The sequence below is a fragment of the Rhinolophus sinicus genome, chromosome 15 (assembly GCF_057876585.1).
Source record: "Rhinolophus sinicus isolate RSI-liver-muscle chromosome 15, RSI-T2T, whole genome shotgun sequence".
Lineage (NCBI taxonomy): Eukaryota > Metazoa > Chordata > Mammalia > Chiroptera > Rhinolophidae > Rhinolophus > Rhinolophus sinicus.
Window position 1 is genome coordinate 46,664,556 of NC_142515.1, and position 15,250 is coordinate 46,679,805.

At 39.5% G+C, this 15,250-nt stretch overlaps 2 protein-coding genes across 3 annotated transcripts in view; one reads left to right on the forward strand and one right to left on the reverse strand.

Moving 5' to 3' along the window:
- Window positions 1–10,171, forward strand: part of MYPN (myopalladin) — a 92,913-nt gene extending 82,742 nt beyond the window's left edge. For both annotated transcript variants that reach the window (XM_074339509.2, XM_019731758.3), the window contains one exon: window positions 1,590–10,171. In XM_074339509.2, coding sequence (XP_074195610.2) covers window positions 1,590–1,759 — 170 coding nt within the window. In that variant the 3' untranslated portion in view covers window positions 1,760–10,171. The remainder of the gene's footprint in view (window positions 1–1,589) is intronic.
- Window positions 10,172–12,105: 1,934 nt separating this feature from the next.
- ATOH7 (atonal bHLH transcription factor 7) lies at window positions 12,106–15,002 on the reverse strand. Its single transcript, XM_019731713.3, has one exon. The coding sequence runs from the start codon at window positions 14,429–14,431 to the stop codon at window positions 13,973–13,975; it is 459 nt and encodes a 152-aa protein (XP_019587272.2). The 5' UTR covers window positions 14,432–15,002; the 3' UTR covers window positions 12,106–13,972.
- Window positions 15,003–15,250: the final 248 nt, after the last annotated feature.

Genomic DNA, 15,250 nt, shown 5'->3' on the forward strand with positions numbered 1-15,250 from the left:
GCCATTTTCCCTATGTCTAATATTTGAAGGAACTATATAGCTTTCTGATTGTTTTCTCTTATTCTTAGGCTTGAAAAGAAACTAAACTCTGAGGGAAGCTGACTCTAATGTACTTTCCCTGGGGAGGGTCGATGGAGAGAGAGGCCAGTGACATGTTTCTTAATCTAGGCTAAATTCCTTAACCATATCATGGGTTTCACCATGTCAGGAGGACATAGGTCTCAAACTCAGTACCAATAAACCCTGAAACTGATGACTCTTGTCCCAATCCTGCCCTTCAGTGGCCAAGTTTTCAGTTCAGTTTGTCCTGGCTCACCTCTTCCTCGCCCCAGTCCTGATTCCACAGCACCAATAGGAGGCGCTATTTCCTCAGTTGGGACCTGGGAGTGGGGAACCGGATGGAGGACTTGGGCTTAAAATCAATCCTGTACAATTCCCCACCTTTCACTACTTCCTGCCCTCTGAGGAATGCGGACAGTAGGTTCCTCTCTCTCATTGAAAGGAGGGCTTCTAATAATAGAAGTTGTAGTGGTTCAGTTAAGATATCAGAGAGAGCGGGGAAAGGCTAAAGGTGGAGAACTGGGGGGAGAGGTCTGACGAGCTGTTCACTTTGACCTACGGAGTGCCTGCTCTTTAAGTTTTGTCCTCAGCTTTGTAGCTTCTGAAATTTGATTTTATCAATTCATTCAGAAGTATTTATACTCTGAAAAACTGATTCAAAATAATGCAAACAACGAAGAACCTATTTACAAATGGGAATGCTAAAAGGACCCGTAGCTTCCAAGGACCCAGAGCATCAGTGTTTCCCACCTTGTTCTGCCCCTTCTCCACACCAAGGTCTCTGGAAACCTCATCAGAATACTGCTTTGTAGTTTCTGAATTAGAGACAACAGTGGGGGCTAGGCAGTTTGGATGGATAATTCATTCAGGTCACAGTTCAAGCCTAAGGATTATGTCTGCTATAAACAGGGTCTCCTTTGGACAGTGCTTCGTGAACATGGAAACGCTAACACTCTCTCTTTGTATCTGAACCATGGTTGATTGCACATAAATTACATTTCAGCCTCTTTGTTATAACTCGTTAGAACCTGATTAGGGTGGTGGGTAGGTAATGGCTGATTAGGGTGAGAGTGTGGGTAGGTACTTTTCAGAAGTCTGGACCCATTTTGGCGTCCATTTCCACAGGTTTCTTGTCTCCATCTTCTGAGGTGCCCCTCCCTTGAGAACCTACAGCCCTCTCTACACTGCCCCTAGCAGGCCCCATGCTAGGTCAGTAGAGGGGTTAATTTTGATAAATCATCCTAGTCACCCACTCTTTCTTGTTATAGTCCCAGATCTTACTGGATTAGAACCATAGATTTTGGAATTAGGGTTTTAAGAGATCACCTTCCTTCCAGTGTCCCTATTCCTGGCAGGGAAGAGAGATTTTATTTTTCTTTTACAGAGGAGGCATTTCAGACCCAGATATATTTTAATGATTTACCAGGATCCCACAGAAAGTGTTGGAGTGGCAATAGAATGCACGCCTGCAGTGTACTTGCTAGACTGCTCTCCTTTGATTGCAACATGTTATTTGGTCCATTTTCCAGCTCAGTGGCACCAGCAGATCCCACCACCTATGTCCGTCCGGCCCAGTGGCAGTCGCTACGGATCTCTCACCAGTAAAGGACTTGACATTTTCTCGGCCTTCTCCTCCGTGGAAAGCACAATGGTGTATTCATGCTCTTCTCGGAGTGTAGTGGAGAGTGATGAACTTTAAGAACGTCTGGGTGCCTGATGTATAAGGGGGCGCACTACGGAGAGGGAAGGAGGACAAGCCAGAACCAGTGGTTTCCAAGCAACTGGATTTGAGTAAATTCCCACGCTGCTGGACCTGTGGCAAAGAGTGCTTTGTGTAAGTCAGCTGGAGACTTGTGCAGTCTCAGCTGGGGGAGAGATGTAGGGCTGTGCCTTTTAAAGATTCCAACAAAAATGTGAGAAGACGATACAGATGAACCAAAGATGTTATGCCGCTGCCATCCACGGCTTTGGGAAAAAGCTAGCATGCTCCCCTGCCCCCTGCTTTGTTAGGGATGTTTAGGCCCTGCTAGGAGCAACTAGGGGCCATACGCTTGGGCTAAGAGGAGTTAGGCAGTAGTGACCTTAGGTATCACTAACTCATCAACAATGCAAAGGAAAAAGATGGGGAGGTCTCCATCACCTTTCCTTGATTACATCTATAGCAGTAATTTTGATGGATTCATTAAGTGAGCTTCTACTTAGCATCAGGAGATCATGCCATACAGCTCACACATGTGGAGAAGCACTTTTGTTTTGCTTATCCTGAGTGTACTGAGCCACATAATAAAGTGCCAAAATGTGCTTGAGATACAAAAATATCCCTGAAACACTCTTTGATGCACAGTGCACTTACTCTGTAGCCAAAACAGGGCCCCACCCACTTATCTGCACCATTTTCTTTTGGATACGGTGGTGAGTGGTTTTTCTTTCTGACTTTACATATCCCTAGACTCTAGAACTAAAAGGTTGTTAATAAACCAACCAAAAAGAAATCTTCTGCAAGGTCACTTTAAAAATTACCCGCTTCAATCGCCACTTGCAAAATATGCAAGCGTTAACATCATCTGTCCATTAAATACTGACCCTCCTACTCCTCCCATCTCCTCAAAAGTCTGGAAGTGTATGAGGCAGTGAGGAAGGAAGAGATGCAAACAGGGGAGGAAGTGATGGGACAGCTGTACTTCACTTGCCACGACAGAGCAGTGGTTGTGGAGAGAGAGATCTTTAATAGTCGTGAGCTGCTTTGAGATTTTAATCACATTGCATTTTCTAGATAAAAAATATTATGCTAACTGGAAAAGTAGAAGGAAAGAAGAATATGCATCTTTATTCTAACCCACCAATTCAAAACCTGCCATTTAACTTAAATAATTTTTAGACTTAAGTTCACTGCGATATGCCAAGTTCCCAGAAAGGTGCTTAGCACAAAGTAGACATTCGGTAGCTATTTGTTGGATGGATGAATCCTACGTTAGATAGAGAAATCTACAATTCACCTACCAGTCCAAAACTTGCCCTGGGCATGGTCATCACAGCACCGTTTACTCCAGGCTCACCAGTGACATGAACCAGGGGTGTCTGTTACCGATTCCTTGCGCCCAAGTCTTTGGTGTTCTCTGAGCCAAGCACACTCAACAGGCTTCTTACTCAAGTGAAAAAGTAGTCATTTCTTAGAAAGGCTTGAAAGTTTATTTTTCTTCACTTCAAGGCAAGGATTTCCATTATAGAAATAAATTCATTCACTGAAAAAATCATTTGTGTGTCTACTCTATATAAGTTGCTATGCTTGTGGGACATACAAAGATATGAATAAGACACAGTCCCTGACCTCAGGGAGCTTGCAATCTAGTAGAGGAAGTTAAGATATAAGGCATGTAGAGGGCTGCTTCTTGGGGCAAAATATCTATTTGTTATCAAACAGAAATTTCTGGTCCTCTTCATCCTATATTTTTCATGACTCTAAAATCATCTTAATTGTTTTCAGTCTTCATTTCTTAATGAAATAAAATGTCATAGGTTACATGCTTAAATAAAGATTTCAGTCAGTTACTCAGCAGAATTATTAGATTTTGTTCCCTTTTTCATGTATGTAGGAACAGTACTAAAAATATAGGCAACTATAATGAAATAGAAAGCATTTCATCCAGTATGCGTCCTGTAAAATATGTTTCCATATTGGCTTCTATTATGATATCTCAGAGAGAGAGAAAGACAATCTCCTAATTCCAGGATTGCTCCTTCACAGTTGTACACACGACTTTCCCATCACATTTCTTTCTGTAAACCCTAGACGGTTCTCCTATGACAGGGTATTTTTCATTTCTGTATGTCTTAGCTTCCTGAATATTTTCTATCTGTTGTCTTGCAGTGTTCGACTGAGAACTAGGATAAGTATTAAGTTCAGCCACCAGATGGTGATGTCTAACCTAAAATACAAAAGCCTAAAAACTCCTGAAATTTGAGTTAGTGGATTACCTTAAAGCAGGGTTTCTCAACCTCAGCATAATTGACACTTTGGGCTGGATAATTCTTTGTTGTGGGGGACTGTAGGATGCTTAGCAGCATACGTGACCTCTACCCACTAGATGCCAGTAGCATAGCAGCCCCTGCTGGGGTTGGCTACCCAAAATGTCTTCAGACATTGCCATATGTTCTCTGGGAGGCAGAATCCCCCTTTGTTGAGAACTACATTGTTGAACAAATCAGTGCCCTGCTTTGAGAATCTATTCGAATTTAATTACAATGAGGAATACTTATGTAAGAAATTTGAGTTCTGCTGGATACATTTGGATTCAGCATATCCAAAATTAGACGCATCATCTTCCCTTTCATACATGATTTTCAACCTAGTTTAATAATTTTTATTTATGGTACCATTACATTCCTAGTAATCCAAGTAAAAAGTATCCAAGTCATTTTTTGCTTCCTCTAGCCAATAAAGTGATAAATCCTGTTAATTCTAATGCTGTTAACTTTTTTTTTTTTTTGCATTCAGTCCTTCTTTCCCGTCCCCTGCAGGTCCCCAAGTCAGACATCTATTACTTTATTAATTTCCTCAATACTTCTGACTTCTAAGTGGCCTTTCTGCCTCTAGCCCTGCTATTTCTCCCCACTCAGACCCAGCCCAGATCTCAGCATCAGCTCATTCTTCTTGCAGTGCAGCTTCAGGCCTATTGTTCCCCAATTTCAAACCCCCAGTGGCTCCCTGGAGCCAATTCAGGTGCCCCCTGTTCTGCCCTGAGGTATTCAAGACTTGCTCAAATATGATCCCAACGCCTTTCATCCATTACTCAGAAAACACACCCAGCATGGCAGAAACTTACCACAGGTCCCTGCTTTCTAGCCACATACTTACCTTTTGCCTCTACCTGGAACCCTCTCTCCTTAGTCTACACCTATGGAAATCTTACCCGTTCCTGAAAGTCCATCTCAAATGCCACTGCCTCTGTGAAATATTTTGTGATCCCCCAGACACCAACCAAATACAATTCTACTTTCTTTGAAAACTTACAGCAAATTTCTTGAGTGTGGAAGAAGAGAAGATGACATTGTATACTATTTTATATCAAACAGAGCCTCTATATACTTGCCTGCCCCCTCTCCTTGCACTAGCCCGGGTTTGCCTACACTAGATGTTAGCTACCTGTTGGTATGGACTGTGTCAAAAGTTTGCCATGTACCTTATAAGAGTAGGCACTCAATACATATTTATTGACCTAAATTGAACTTTAAAATTCCATGTAAGTCAATATGTTTCTATATAAAGTAAATTGAGCTTAGAGCAGTGGTTCTTAACCTTGGCTGCACATTAGAATTTCCTCAGGAGGTTTTAAAAATCCCAATGTCCAGGCCACAATCCCAAATCAGGAAGTCATAAGCTCTGGGGTTGTGGCCTAGCCATCAGTATTTTTTAAAACTTCCCAGGTGATTCCAATGAGAAGCCAAGGTTAAGAAGTCATTTCAAAACTTACCTGGAAAGGTCCAAAGGGATGCAGACAGCATAAAGCTGTACTGTTGGCGTCAGTGAAGAATGTACTCCCCTGTTGCCTATGAAGTTCATGCCTGGAAAGTAAAAATAAACACTCACTTTGGCCTCATTAGACCCTACTATTTTGAGCAACGTCCATTAGACATGCAGCATTCATGAGACCCCCAGAGGAAGTTCAAAAACGTGCAAAAATGGACCAGGGAAAGAGAGAGAGTTGGTGCAATTCTTCTGTCCCTTTGTTTTAAAAAGCCATATCGATCCCGTAAGCACCCTTCTCTCCAAAGAACTGAAGGGCTTTTTATAACCTAGTTAGTCATGGAAATGAGGATCAGAGGGAACGTGAAGAAAGGAAATCAGCCATTAAAGCCAAACTGCCATTTTGAAATATACTGCCTTTCACCAAAATAAGATTTTAATCAGAATTGCCAAATACTGGAACTGGTTTCAATGCATCTTTCTCTTTTCATTCCTCACTTAACTTTTGTAGCCACCCAATGAGAAATTAAATTGTCAAGAGACTAGCAGTGGGTAGAGCTAGAGCTCTGAATGATATACCATGGAGAACACTTCCCAACAGAGTGAAAAACTGACTTTTGTAGGGACAGGTCAATTTGGATAATCTGTAAATGATAAACGGGTTGCATTCCAAATGTTCACTTGTAAATAGGTTATTTAAAACTCAGAATGTATTTTCTTACACACATACCACCCAATGCTAGAATCTCAAGTGAACTCAGTAAAGCCCATTTAATTCATGACTGGGTTACAGTATCTGTTACACCTGATTGAGTAATGATCCCAACCACAGAGATCCAGGTAAAGCAGCCAATGAAAGGAGAAGAAAGACTTCTTCCTCCTCCTTTTATGTGTCTATGATGTGTCAAAGCTAAAGAGTGTCTATGGTACTTTTTGTATCTATCCCCGTTCTGTGTTTTTCTCCCCAGATGCCCTGTGCCGCATCTTCTATAATCCCCCTGCCGTAACCCATCCCATCCTACCATTTCCCTGTGGCCTGCCAGCATGCTTCATGTTCCAAAATGACCTTAGTACAATTCCATGCATCTTGGTTTGACGATCAGAAGAAAGCAATCCAATAGAACAAATTCTGAATGAGAGACTTTAACTTCACAGAGGTGCTGCATTTTTAAAAGCAGTTGCTTTCTTACTTCCATCAACTTCTAATGGATAGAATTGCTGACAAAGTAAAATAAATAAATAAATAAATAAATAAATAAATAAATAAATAATAAATCAGGCTGTGAGAGGAGGTCTAGAAAATTGGGTCAGACTCTCAAATTGTCCTTGTGACCACAGCCTCCTGTCTGCCTCCTCCCCACACACTCCCAAAGTACCTTCCGAGCTAAGATCTTGGCCTGAGTCTGTTTGTATATGGGCTATGTATAAGTTGGTTGTAAAGTGAAAGGCAAATTTACTCATAATGACTTTGATTCAAAGCCTCTTACAAGGTCCTTAGGTAACCTGGCCTCAAAGTATTTCTGCTGATGGTTGAGTTGAAAATCAATGTGCTTTACCAGTAAGATGAACAATTACTTAGATTGTTACTTAGTAGTTTGTGAAGTCCTTTTCATCACTAATTTGCCTATTCTTGTTTTAAGTGGATCAATATTTTAGAAAGCTAATTTCCTAAAGCATTGCTTAAAGAATGCCAAGCATCTTCTAAACTTGACAATGCAGTGGTCATCAATATGCTAAAAAAGTTGCTAGTACCATGTTTCTAAAAACCTGTGCGGTGCAAAAAAAAAAAAAAAGCATATTTGTTAAAAATGTTTGCTTCTTATTTCTGTCTAATTATATATTAGTTAGCAAACTTAGTATTATAGAAATTTAAACAAGCTGCCTTTTGTTAATATGTAAATAATGGCTACTTCAAACTGCAAAGAGCAATAGCCTTGAAATTGCAAGAAATAGAGAAAGAACACACTTTTCAATCCTGAGAATTGTGCCATAAATGCTAAGAGTAAGTATAAATAAAATGTCTGTACTGTAGAGGCATATAAACACTAATTTTCCAAAAGATTTTAACATATTCGTGAATTGAAAATGTTTCCTTAATAATAAAAATTAAAATATTTCAACATGATTTGAAAATATTTTAAGGATGAAATAAATGTATATTTTTCATAAAATGCAGAAAACAGTTCTAATTTCCAGGTTTAAAGATTACTTTTTGATGACAATGGAACTGATTTTTTAATATACAAATATATTTGAGACTTTAAAATGGTTTTTAAAAATCATCCTTATGATTGTATAAATTCCTACATGAACTATAACCTGGTTAAATATCTCTAGAGCAACAGAAAGATAACTGGGTTTTGGTCTTCCTAAAATATCCAGTAGATTCAGTAGACTTCTCACAGAGTGAGTGTTGTTTAACTCTCTAAGATTAAAATTCATTCTGCCTCCTAACTGAAAACAGAGCCACTTTAAAAAGTGAGACTTAAAAATGGGAAAGATGGGAGAGGGGCGCTGACCAGTTTAGATTGAAAATTACAATCTAAACTATACTTGGAGACACAAGTATAGTTTTGTTAAAATAAGAGATGTTCTAATACCCATAAGAAACCTGAATTATGGTAAGAGTGCATTGCTTGGTTTCCAAATTCCAAAGAATCTGAGGTTTCTACATAGATTCAGTGAGTTATCTACAAACTAGAGGCAGATCCTTGTAATTTCCCCACAATTAGTGGTGCAAGAATCTAGTGAACTATAAAGTAGCATTGACTATAGTGGTCACTACCAAAAGATTACTAATGTGTATGTGTACACGATATGAATGGTTTTACTGTGTACTTTAAGGAGAGTTAAAACCCTGAAATAATTCAAATGAGATCATTTGAATGCAACTGTATTGTTTAACAAGCATTGGTAAATTAAATTTTATTTTTTCAGTATTTTGATTTCAGAGATACCCTATCCTCTTTTCTGATTAATTTTCGCTTACTTTTTCCAATCTTTAGCGTTAAGTTTCTTGACCAGCCCTTTTCCCTTCATTACCTGCCTGTCAATAAAAATCTGTAAAATATTTAATATTTTTATAATAGGAGAGCTCCTTATTTCCAGGAATCCTTAGGTGAATTCCTAGAAATAAGGGGGATCTTAATAATTCAGGTGAATTTCAGACACAGTCTCTATTTTTTCTATATCTCTGGGGACTCTTACTTTATCTGTAAAATAAGCAAAATACTTGAGCTTTCCCAGGTTGGAGGATAAGATAAATAAATAAATAAATAAATATTTATGAAAGTACACTTTAGACACCCTAAAAAAATGTGGTCAGTTTTTCTTATTCCAAGGAAAATGTTAAAAATATTTTTTTCCAAAGTAAATTTAATTTGTTTTAATTTGTTTTAAGAGTTCACATTTCTTCCCTGCCTCACTAATTTTGTTTTTCCTTGGAAGGGTAATACATAGTGGTGGAATCTTCTTCCAAGATGGTATGCAGTTAAAAAACAACAACAAAAAAACTGGAGAAAAATAAATAAATTCAAGAAATATTCTATCTGCTTTCTGCAGGCAGATTCCAGGTAAATTTATTTTGGCAGAGGCAGAATAGCCTAAGGGAGCTCAGATTTTTGTGGCTATGGTTGGAGCTAGTGAAAATAATGACTCAGCAGTGCACAGAGAAAAGCAAAGGAGTTCCTATATTCCTGTCTGGCTTTATCAGTTCAGGACAACTCCATTGTATAGTTCCAGACCCAAATGCAGAAATGTTCTGTGTTAGCAAGTCAATGGCCTTATATTGAAATGAATCAACTTTAGGATGACAGATACGTACGGACCCTCAAAAATGAGCGTATCATTTGGTCTCTGTTTTTGCATTCTCAGATACATCAAGTCTGAATTTAACCCCAATGATTCATTTCAGCCTTGAGGACTGACAAATGATGTACTTGTGCCCACAGGAATGTACACACACACACACACACACACACACACACACACACTCACACCCCACTTCAAATAAGGAGTCATGGAGCACCCCTAGTTCACCTAATTCAATCAGAATCAAGTGACACCTCCTACTTAATTTTGCCTTTCTCTTCCTGCATGAGTTCTTTCCACTTGAAAACAAACCAGGCCCCAGAAAGCTCACAAATACGGTATGCTTCCATCTTAGGAAGCTTGAGTCAAGTATTTTTCTAAAGTACTTTTTTGGTTATTGAAATCTTAATGGGAAAACCATTATAGTAGCCATTTTGAAATACGTGAATTACATAAACTGTATATTTTGCCTCTATTACTAGAAAACAATTCATGGATCTTGGCTTTTATTCCTTTCCTCTGCATCGTGCATGTTAGATATTCTGTGGAAATGATCGCTTAAGCCGAAATGTTTGTGAGCATAAACTGTGTCTTTCTTCAGAAGGTATATGGTACTGTATTCCAGTAGACCACGTCATCTCCATGACACCCGTTGCTGTTTCTTAGTCGTGATTTCTTAAAAATTTGTTGAGGGTTGTGTTTTGTTTGGAAATTTTGCAATTAGAAGGAAAATAAGAATTAAAAACCAGTATTTTATTCAAACTGGATGTTTTAAAAAGCAATTTAGAGAATGTGATGGACTGTTTCTTCATTAAATAAAATTTTATTTATTCTCAATTTAATGTTGGGTTTGTTTTGTTTTGTTTTTTTGGTCCCAGACTTTGAATATGAGATGGGTAAGTTTTTGCTGTCAGTGGTTTTCTTTCAGCTCAGGTATTTTTTGGATACATTACCAGTTTGAAATAGCAAATCAAATGTCCTGTGTTAATTCAATAAAACAATTGTTAAAGCTCATACCCACTAGTATATTCATGACCAGAGAGGGGAATGAGTATACATCTAACATAGGACATATATTTATGGTTTCATATGCACTTTGAAAATTCTTTCACCCCTAAGTAGCAAAAAGAGATATCTTTAGTGACACCTAAGCAGAGAGCAGAGTCTAGCCAAATTCAATACCAAAATAGCACTTCACTTATTATAAGATGGTGTAATTTAAGTGAACTGAGACTTAATTGTTGAATCCTGCAGCTCTATTAACCACACTCTATCCAGCTCACATCTAGCAGAAATTTTATATTTTCATGGTATAACTATGAAACTTAAACTAAGAAACTGACCTCCCTGGATATTAAGAAAGATAGCCTAATCCTTCTTAACATTTGAAAATACAAAGAATGGGAAGTGAATATAATCAGTTTTGGTAATGAGGTTAATGGTGTCATAGTAGCTATTGTTTATTAAGTGATTCTCAACCCTGAAAACCTGCTAGAATCACCGGGGGAGCATTTAAAAAATATCTATGCCCAGGCCTCACCCAGAGCAGTTAAATCAGTTCTTCAGCTGGGATCCCCAAGCTTCATATTTGTTTCAAGACTCCCTAAGTGTGATTCTGAGCATACAGAGTTGAGAACCACAGGCTTACATGGCTTTTCCCATCTCGATAGCCCTGTATTTGTACACCATTCTTCAAGGCTTCTAACCCTGGGGTTTGGCGCTTCAACCTCCTGCTGGCATCTAGTGAGAGCCCACATGTAATAACTAGTCCAACTGAAACCCTGCCCAGGGGGAGTCTTCTTTTATTAGTAATTCCCCTCTTAGGAGCTCTTAGGACATATATTATTGGTACTATGCTGTTGAAGCATTCAGCTATACTCTGTTTAAGATGGCTTATTGATTAATACATGTGTGTGTCTTCTCTGCTGCCTCCCCAAAGACAGGGATGGTGTTGAGAGAGCCTGGGGATGAGGATGAGTAGGTGCTTGATAATATTTTTTGATTTACTGAAGAAAGTGAGCTTTAGTAAAATATATATGAATATTTTCAAAAGATATTTGAATATATATATATATATATATATATATATATATATATATATATATATAATTTGAACTTCAATATGTCCTGTTCTCAAACTAGAACACGGATTTTCAAAGGTGAGCAGTATAGAATATTGTAGCAACTTTTAGGCTTCTTGGTAATCTAAAATCTATTATGTATATGTATATCTTAACTTTAAAAAATGTTTACATTTGCTTTATAAAAGCTCCTAATCCATAAACCATGATGGATTTCCCAACATCAAAGATTGGATTTGATCACTGAGGCCCCTTTACATTTCTTTGAAATATCTTCCAGGAAAAAAAATAGTACATCAAGTCAGGTAGAAAGCTTAGGGATTTGGTCATTGCTTCCAGAGATTTTCCACATATAGAAAAAGGCAGCTAAAGGCACAGCATTTAACAAACAGATTCCCATTCTTTTGGGGGAGTAAGGATGGAGAAGGAGAGGTATGGAATTAGATTCCCATCGTTTTAAGTAAATTGTTCAATTTCATTAAGAAACTGCTGTTAATAACCATAAAATAAATGTTTATTGAGTGTTTATTCTGTGTAAACCTCTGTACTAAAAGCTATAGAGAGAAAACGTAAAGTACGGTTCTCTTTTACAAGTTATTTACAGTCCAGACAAAGGGATGTGAACCCTACCTGAAAAAGGACTAACAATCTTAATAAATTTTTGAGAATTCTGATTAACATATTTTTGTTTTTGTTTTGTTTTAGCACTGATTTTATTCATTCTCAAACTTTACTGGGGTTATTAATGAAGCCTTTTAAGTCTAAATAATTAGGCTATTATGCCCAATTAGTGAGGCAGGCGGATGCCCTAAGCCTTACCATGAGCCCAAGTACACCCTGCAAAGTGGTGAAGTGTGACCAGAAAGGGGTCCTGACACCATCACTTCTAGAACTGCGTTGCCTGCTGGACTATAGAGTCTTTTAAGAGCTGTTGAGGTCAAGAGGTTAAACACTGTACTCTCTAATTTGCAATGGGGAAGCAAAGTCCTCAGTCCTCCTCGGTTTTCTTAACAGATATCAGAAGGAAAATTCAGCATTAATCTCTCAGTGGATTTCTGGGGATAACACTTGTGACTTTATAAGTTTAAGTTTGTATGCACATTCCTTACAGACCAAATAGACTGTGATAATTAGGGATAACTAATAAAGTAAAAGTGTTCATGGAGACTCTGTAGATAAGTTGTAAATAGATGGCTGTATCTGATGTTTGGTATTGGAATTCATAATAAAAAGAGTTTGGGGGATGTCATTGTTGTTTTTGTTGACTTGTGACAAAGTCCAAATGCGAAGATAACTTAGAGTCCTACTTTTTCTAATGATTGGCAAGACATTCTCCCAAATGCATACAGTGCTATTGACCACAGTCACTCCTTACATTAAGGGTTTGATTTATTCATCCAATGGTCAAGCAAATTTATAAAAGTAATTCAAACAAAACCACATGTGTTATTTTGCTCCCAACTTGATTAGCCTTGATGGTAGTGAAGCTCTTATTGCTCAGTTTCTACTGACTAAAAGGAAATCACTTCCAAAAGCAACATTTTTTTAAATTTCCGTTTTAGTTCATATACATATATATATATATATGGAACAAATATAGGAACTATATATATTTGGGTACTTCTAAGGAATTAATAGTTAGTAACTGGCTTAATAAGGAAAATAAAATATTGCGGAACTGTATATCTAGTTACTTAAAAGATAATATTTAAATAAATGATTAAAAACATGAAAAATACATCTATATTTCCAAGTTGACAGAGAAAACTTTCCAATTAATTACTTGTACTCTCATCAGCTTGTCTTTTTTGAGGAAGTGTTACAAAACAACATATTTGCCCTTAGTGTGATTAGATCTAAACATTCCACATCTTTGCTCAGGGAAGCACTCAATATCATCACCCCCAAATAGGCCATTAGTGCCATCAAGAAACTAGCTGGGCATCTGGCATGAAAAACAAACCCACGTTTTTATTTATTTTTTAATAAAATCTCTATTTTAATAATGTATAGTTTTTAAAAATACAGAGCATCCACGCCCATGTACTCTACGGAAAAAAAAGTCTATTTCACGCATGCACACACGATGCACTAAGCATAAATGCATTTATACCACAGGAAGGTAGCTCTGTTTTAAGCATATACAAGTAGTGGATACTGTAACTTCACCTGAACAGGACAAACTTACGAAGTTTAAGGAAGTGATTATTTCTCTGAGGACCAAAACTGCAATATAGCCTAATTCTATTTTTTTTCTTAAGATTGTTTTCCCTCAAAGTAATCCAGAAAAGGGAAAGGGGGGGCATTATTTTCATAGCAATCAAAATCATCCACAAAATCCATCAATGAAATCTACAAAATACTGATAAGGGGAAAAGAAAGGCAATAAAATCATTGTGTCCATAGAACTAGCGATGCGAATAAAAGTAACCTGGAAGTCTGCTAATTTTATTCTAAGAATGCATCCTAGGCCACCGAAAGCCCCTGCAGCTACTGGAGGAAAGGTTGCATCTCCGGAGCTCCATCACTGGGCATCACCCCGGCGGGGCCGCGCGCCCTAACTGGCCATCTGGAAAGGCTCGGGCTGGAAGCCGAAGAGCCTCTGGCCGTAGGGCTCGCTCTCGCCCGGCAGCTTCGCGCCGGCAAACGGGAGGTAGTGGTCGCGGCCGAAGTGCTCACAGTGGAGATTGACCCAGTCCCGTTCCGAGCCAAATCGCTCAGCCTCGGCCAGGATGCGGGTCAGTGCCATGATGTAGCTCAGCGCCATCTGCAGGGTCTCATACTTGGACAGCTTTTTATCCTGGCCCCACTGAGGCACCACCCGGCGCAGGCGGTCGAAGGCGGTGTTGAGACCCTGCATGCGGCGGCGCTCGCGCGCGTTGGCCGCCAGGCGCCTGCGCGCCGCGCTCTCCAGCCGCCCGGCCCCGGCGCACGTGCCCGCGCACTCGGCACCGCCCGCACATGGGGGCGCGGCGCGCGCGGCGGCCGCGGGGTTGCTGGGCTTGCTGGACTTCATCTCCCGCCGGAAGGAGGGAGGCGTGGAGCTCACTCGCGGGCTCAGGACCTGCGTGTGCGCCGGTCTGTTGAGCAGCTCCCCAGCGTGGCTCTTAGCAAGTAAGTTATACACACAGCAAATCGCGTGGAATCAAAGTTTACAGTGGGAAGTGCGGGCTGCCGCCTTCTGTCTGTCCTACTGGATAATCAGATTGATGTCTCCTCACTTGCCCAAATTGAGGGGAACTTGAGATGCTGGCGAGAAAGTCATTTTCCCAACGTGAAGTTGAAACAGAGAAAGGAACCTACTTGCTGCAGAATTTAGTGTGGCTGGTTCAAGTCCTCTGAGAAAGCCTGGGATTTCTTTTCAGGAAGATGGAATGTTTCCCGAAGCTCGGGTAGGGATGGAGCGCTTTTTCCGCAGGAGCTGTCGGAGAATGCTGGATAAATCTTTGAGGGAGGAGAATTTATAGTAGCGGGCTGAAGGAGGGAACAGGTGGTGGCAGGTGGGCGGGCGTCCCTCGGCTTCCATCTCAGCACCTTCCTACCCTGGGAACTGCAGGGGGGCAGGGGGACGACGCACAGCAAAATCCTGACATTACAGCCTTCATCTGTTGAAGTTTCTCCAAAGCTATGTCCAACAGTAACACACCATCTGGAGTGGCCTGACTGTCCCCAAAAGAATAACAAGGTGGGGGTGGGGGGAGAACTTGATCTATCTTTTCCCATATCAACTGGCAGCTTGCATATCAAAAACTTAACCGAGGTTTTAAATTTATTAGAAATCATTTTTTGGCTTGGAATTATGAAATGCATCAATTTAGTATAAAAAGATTTTGCT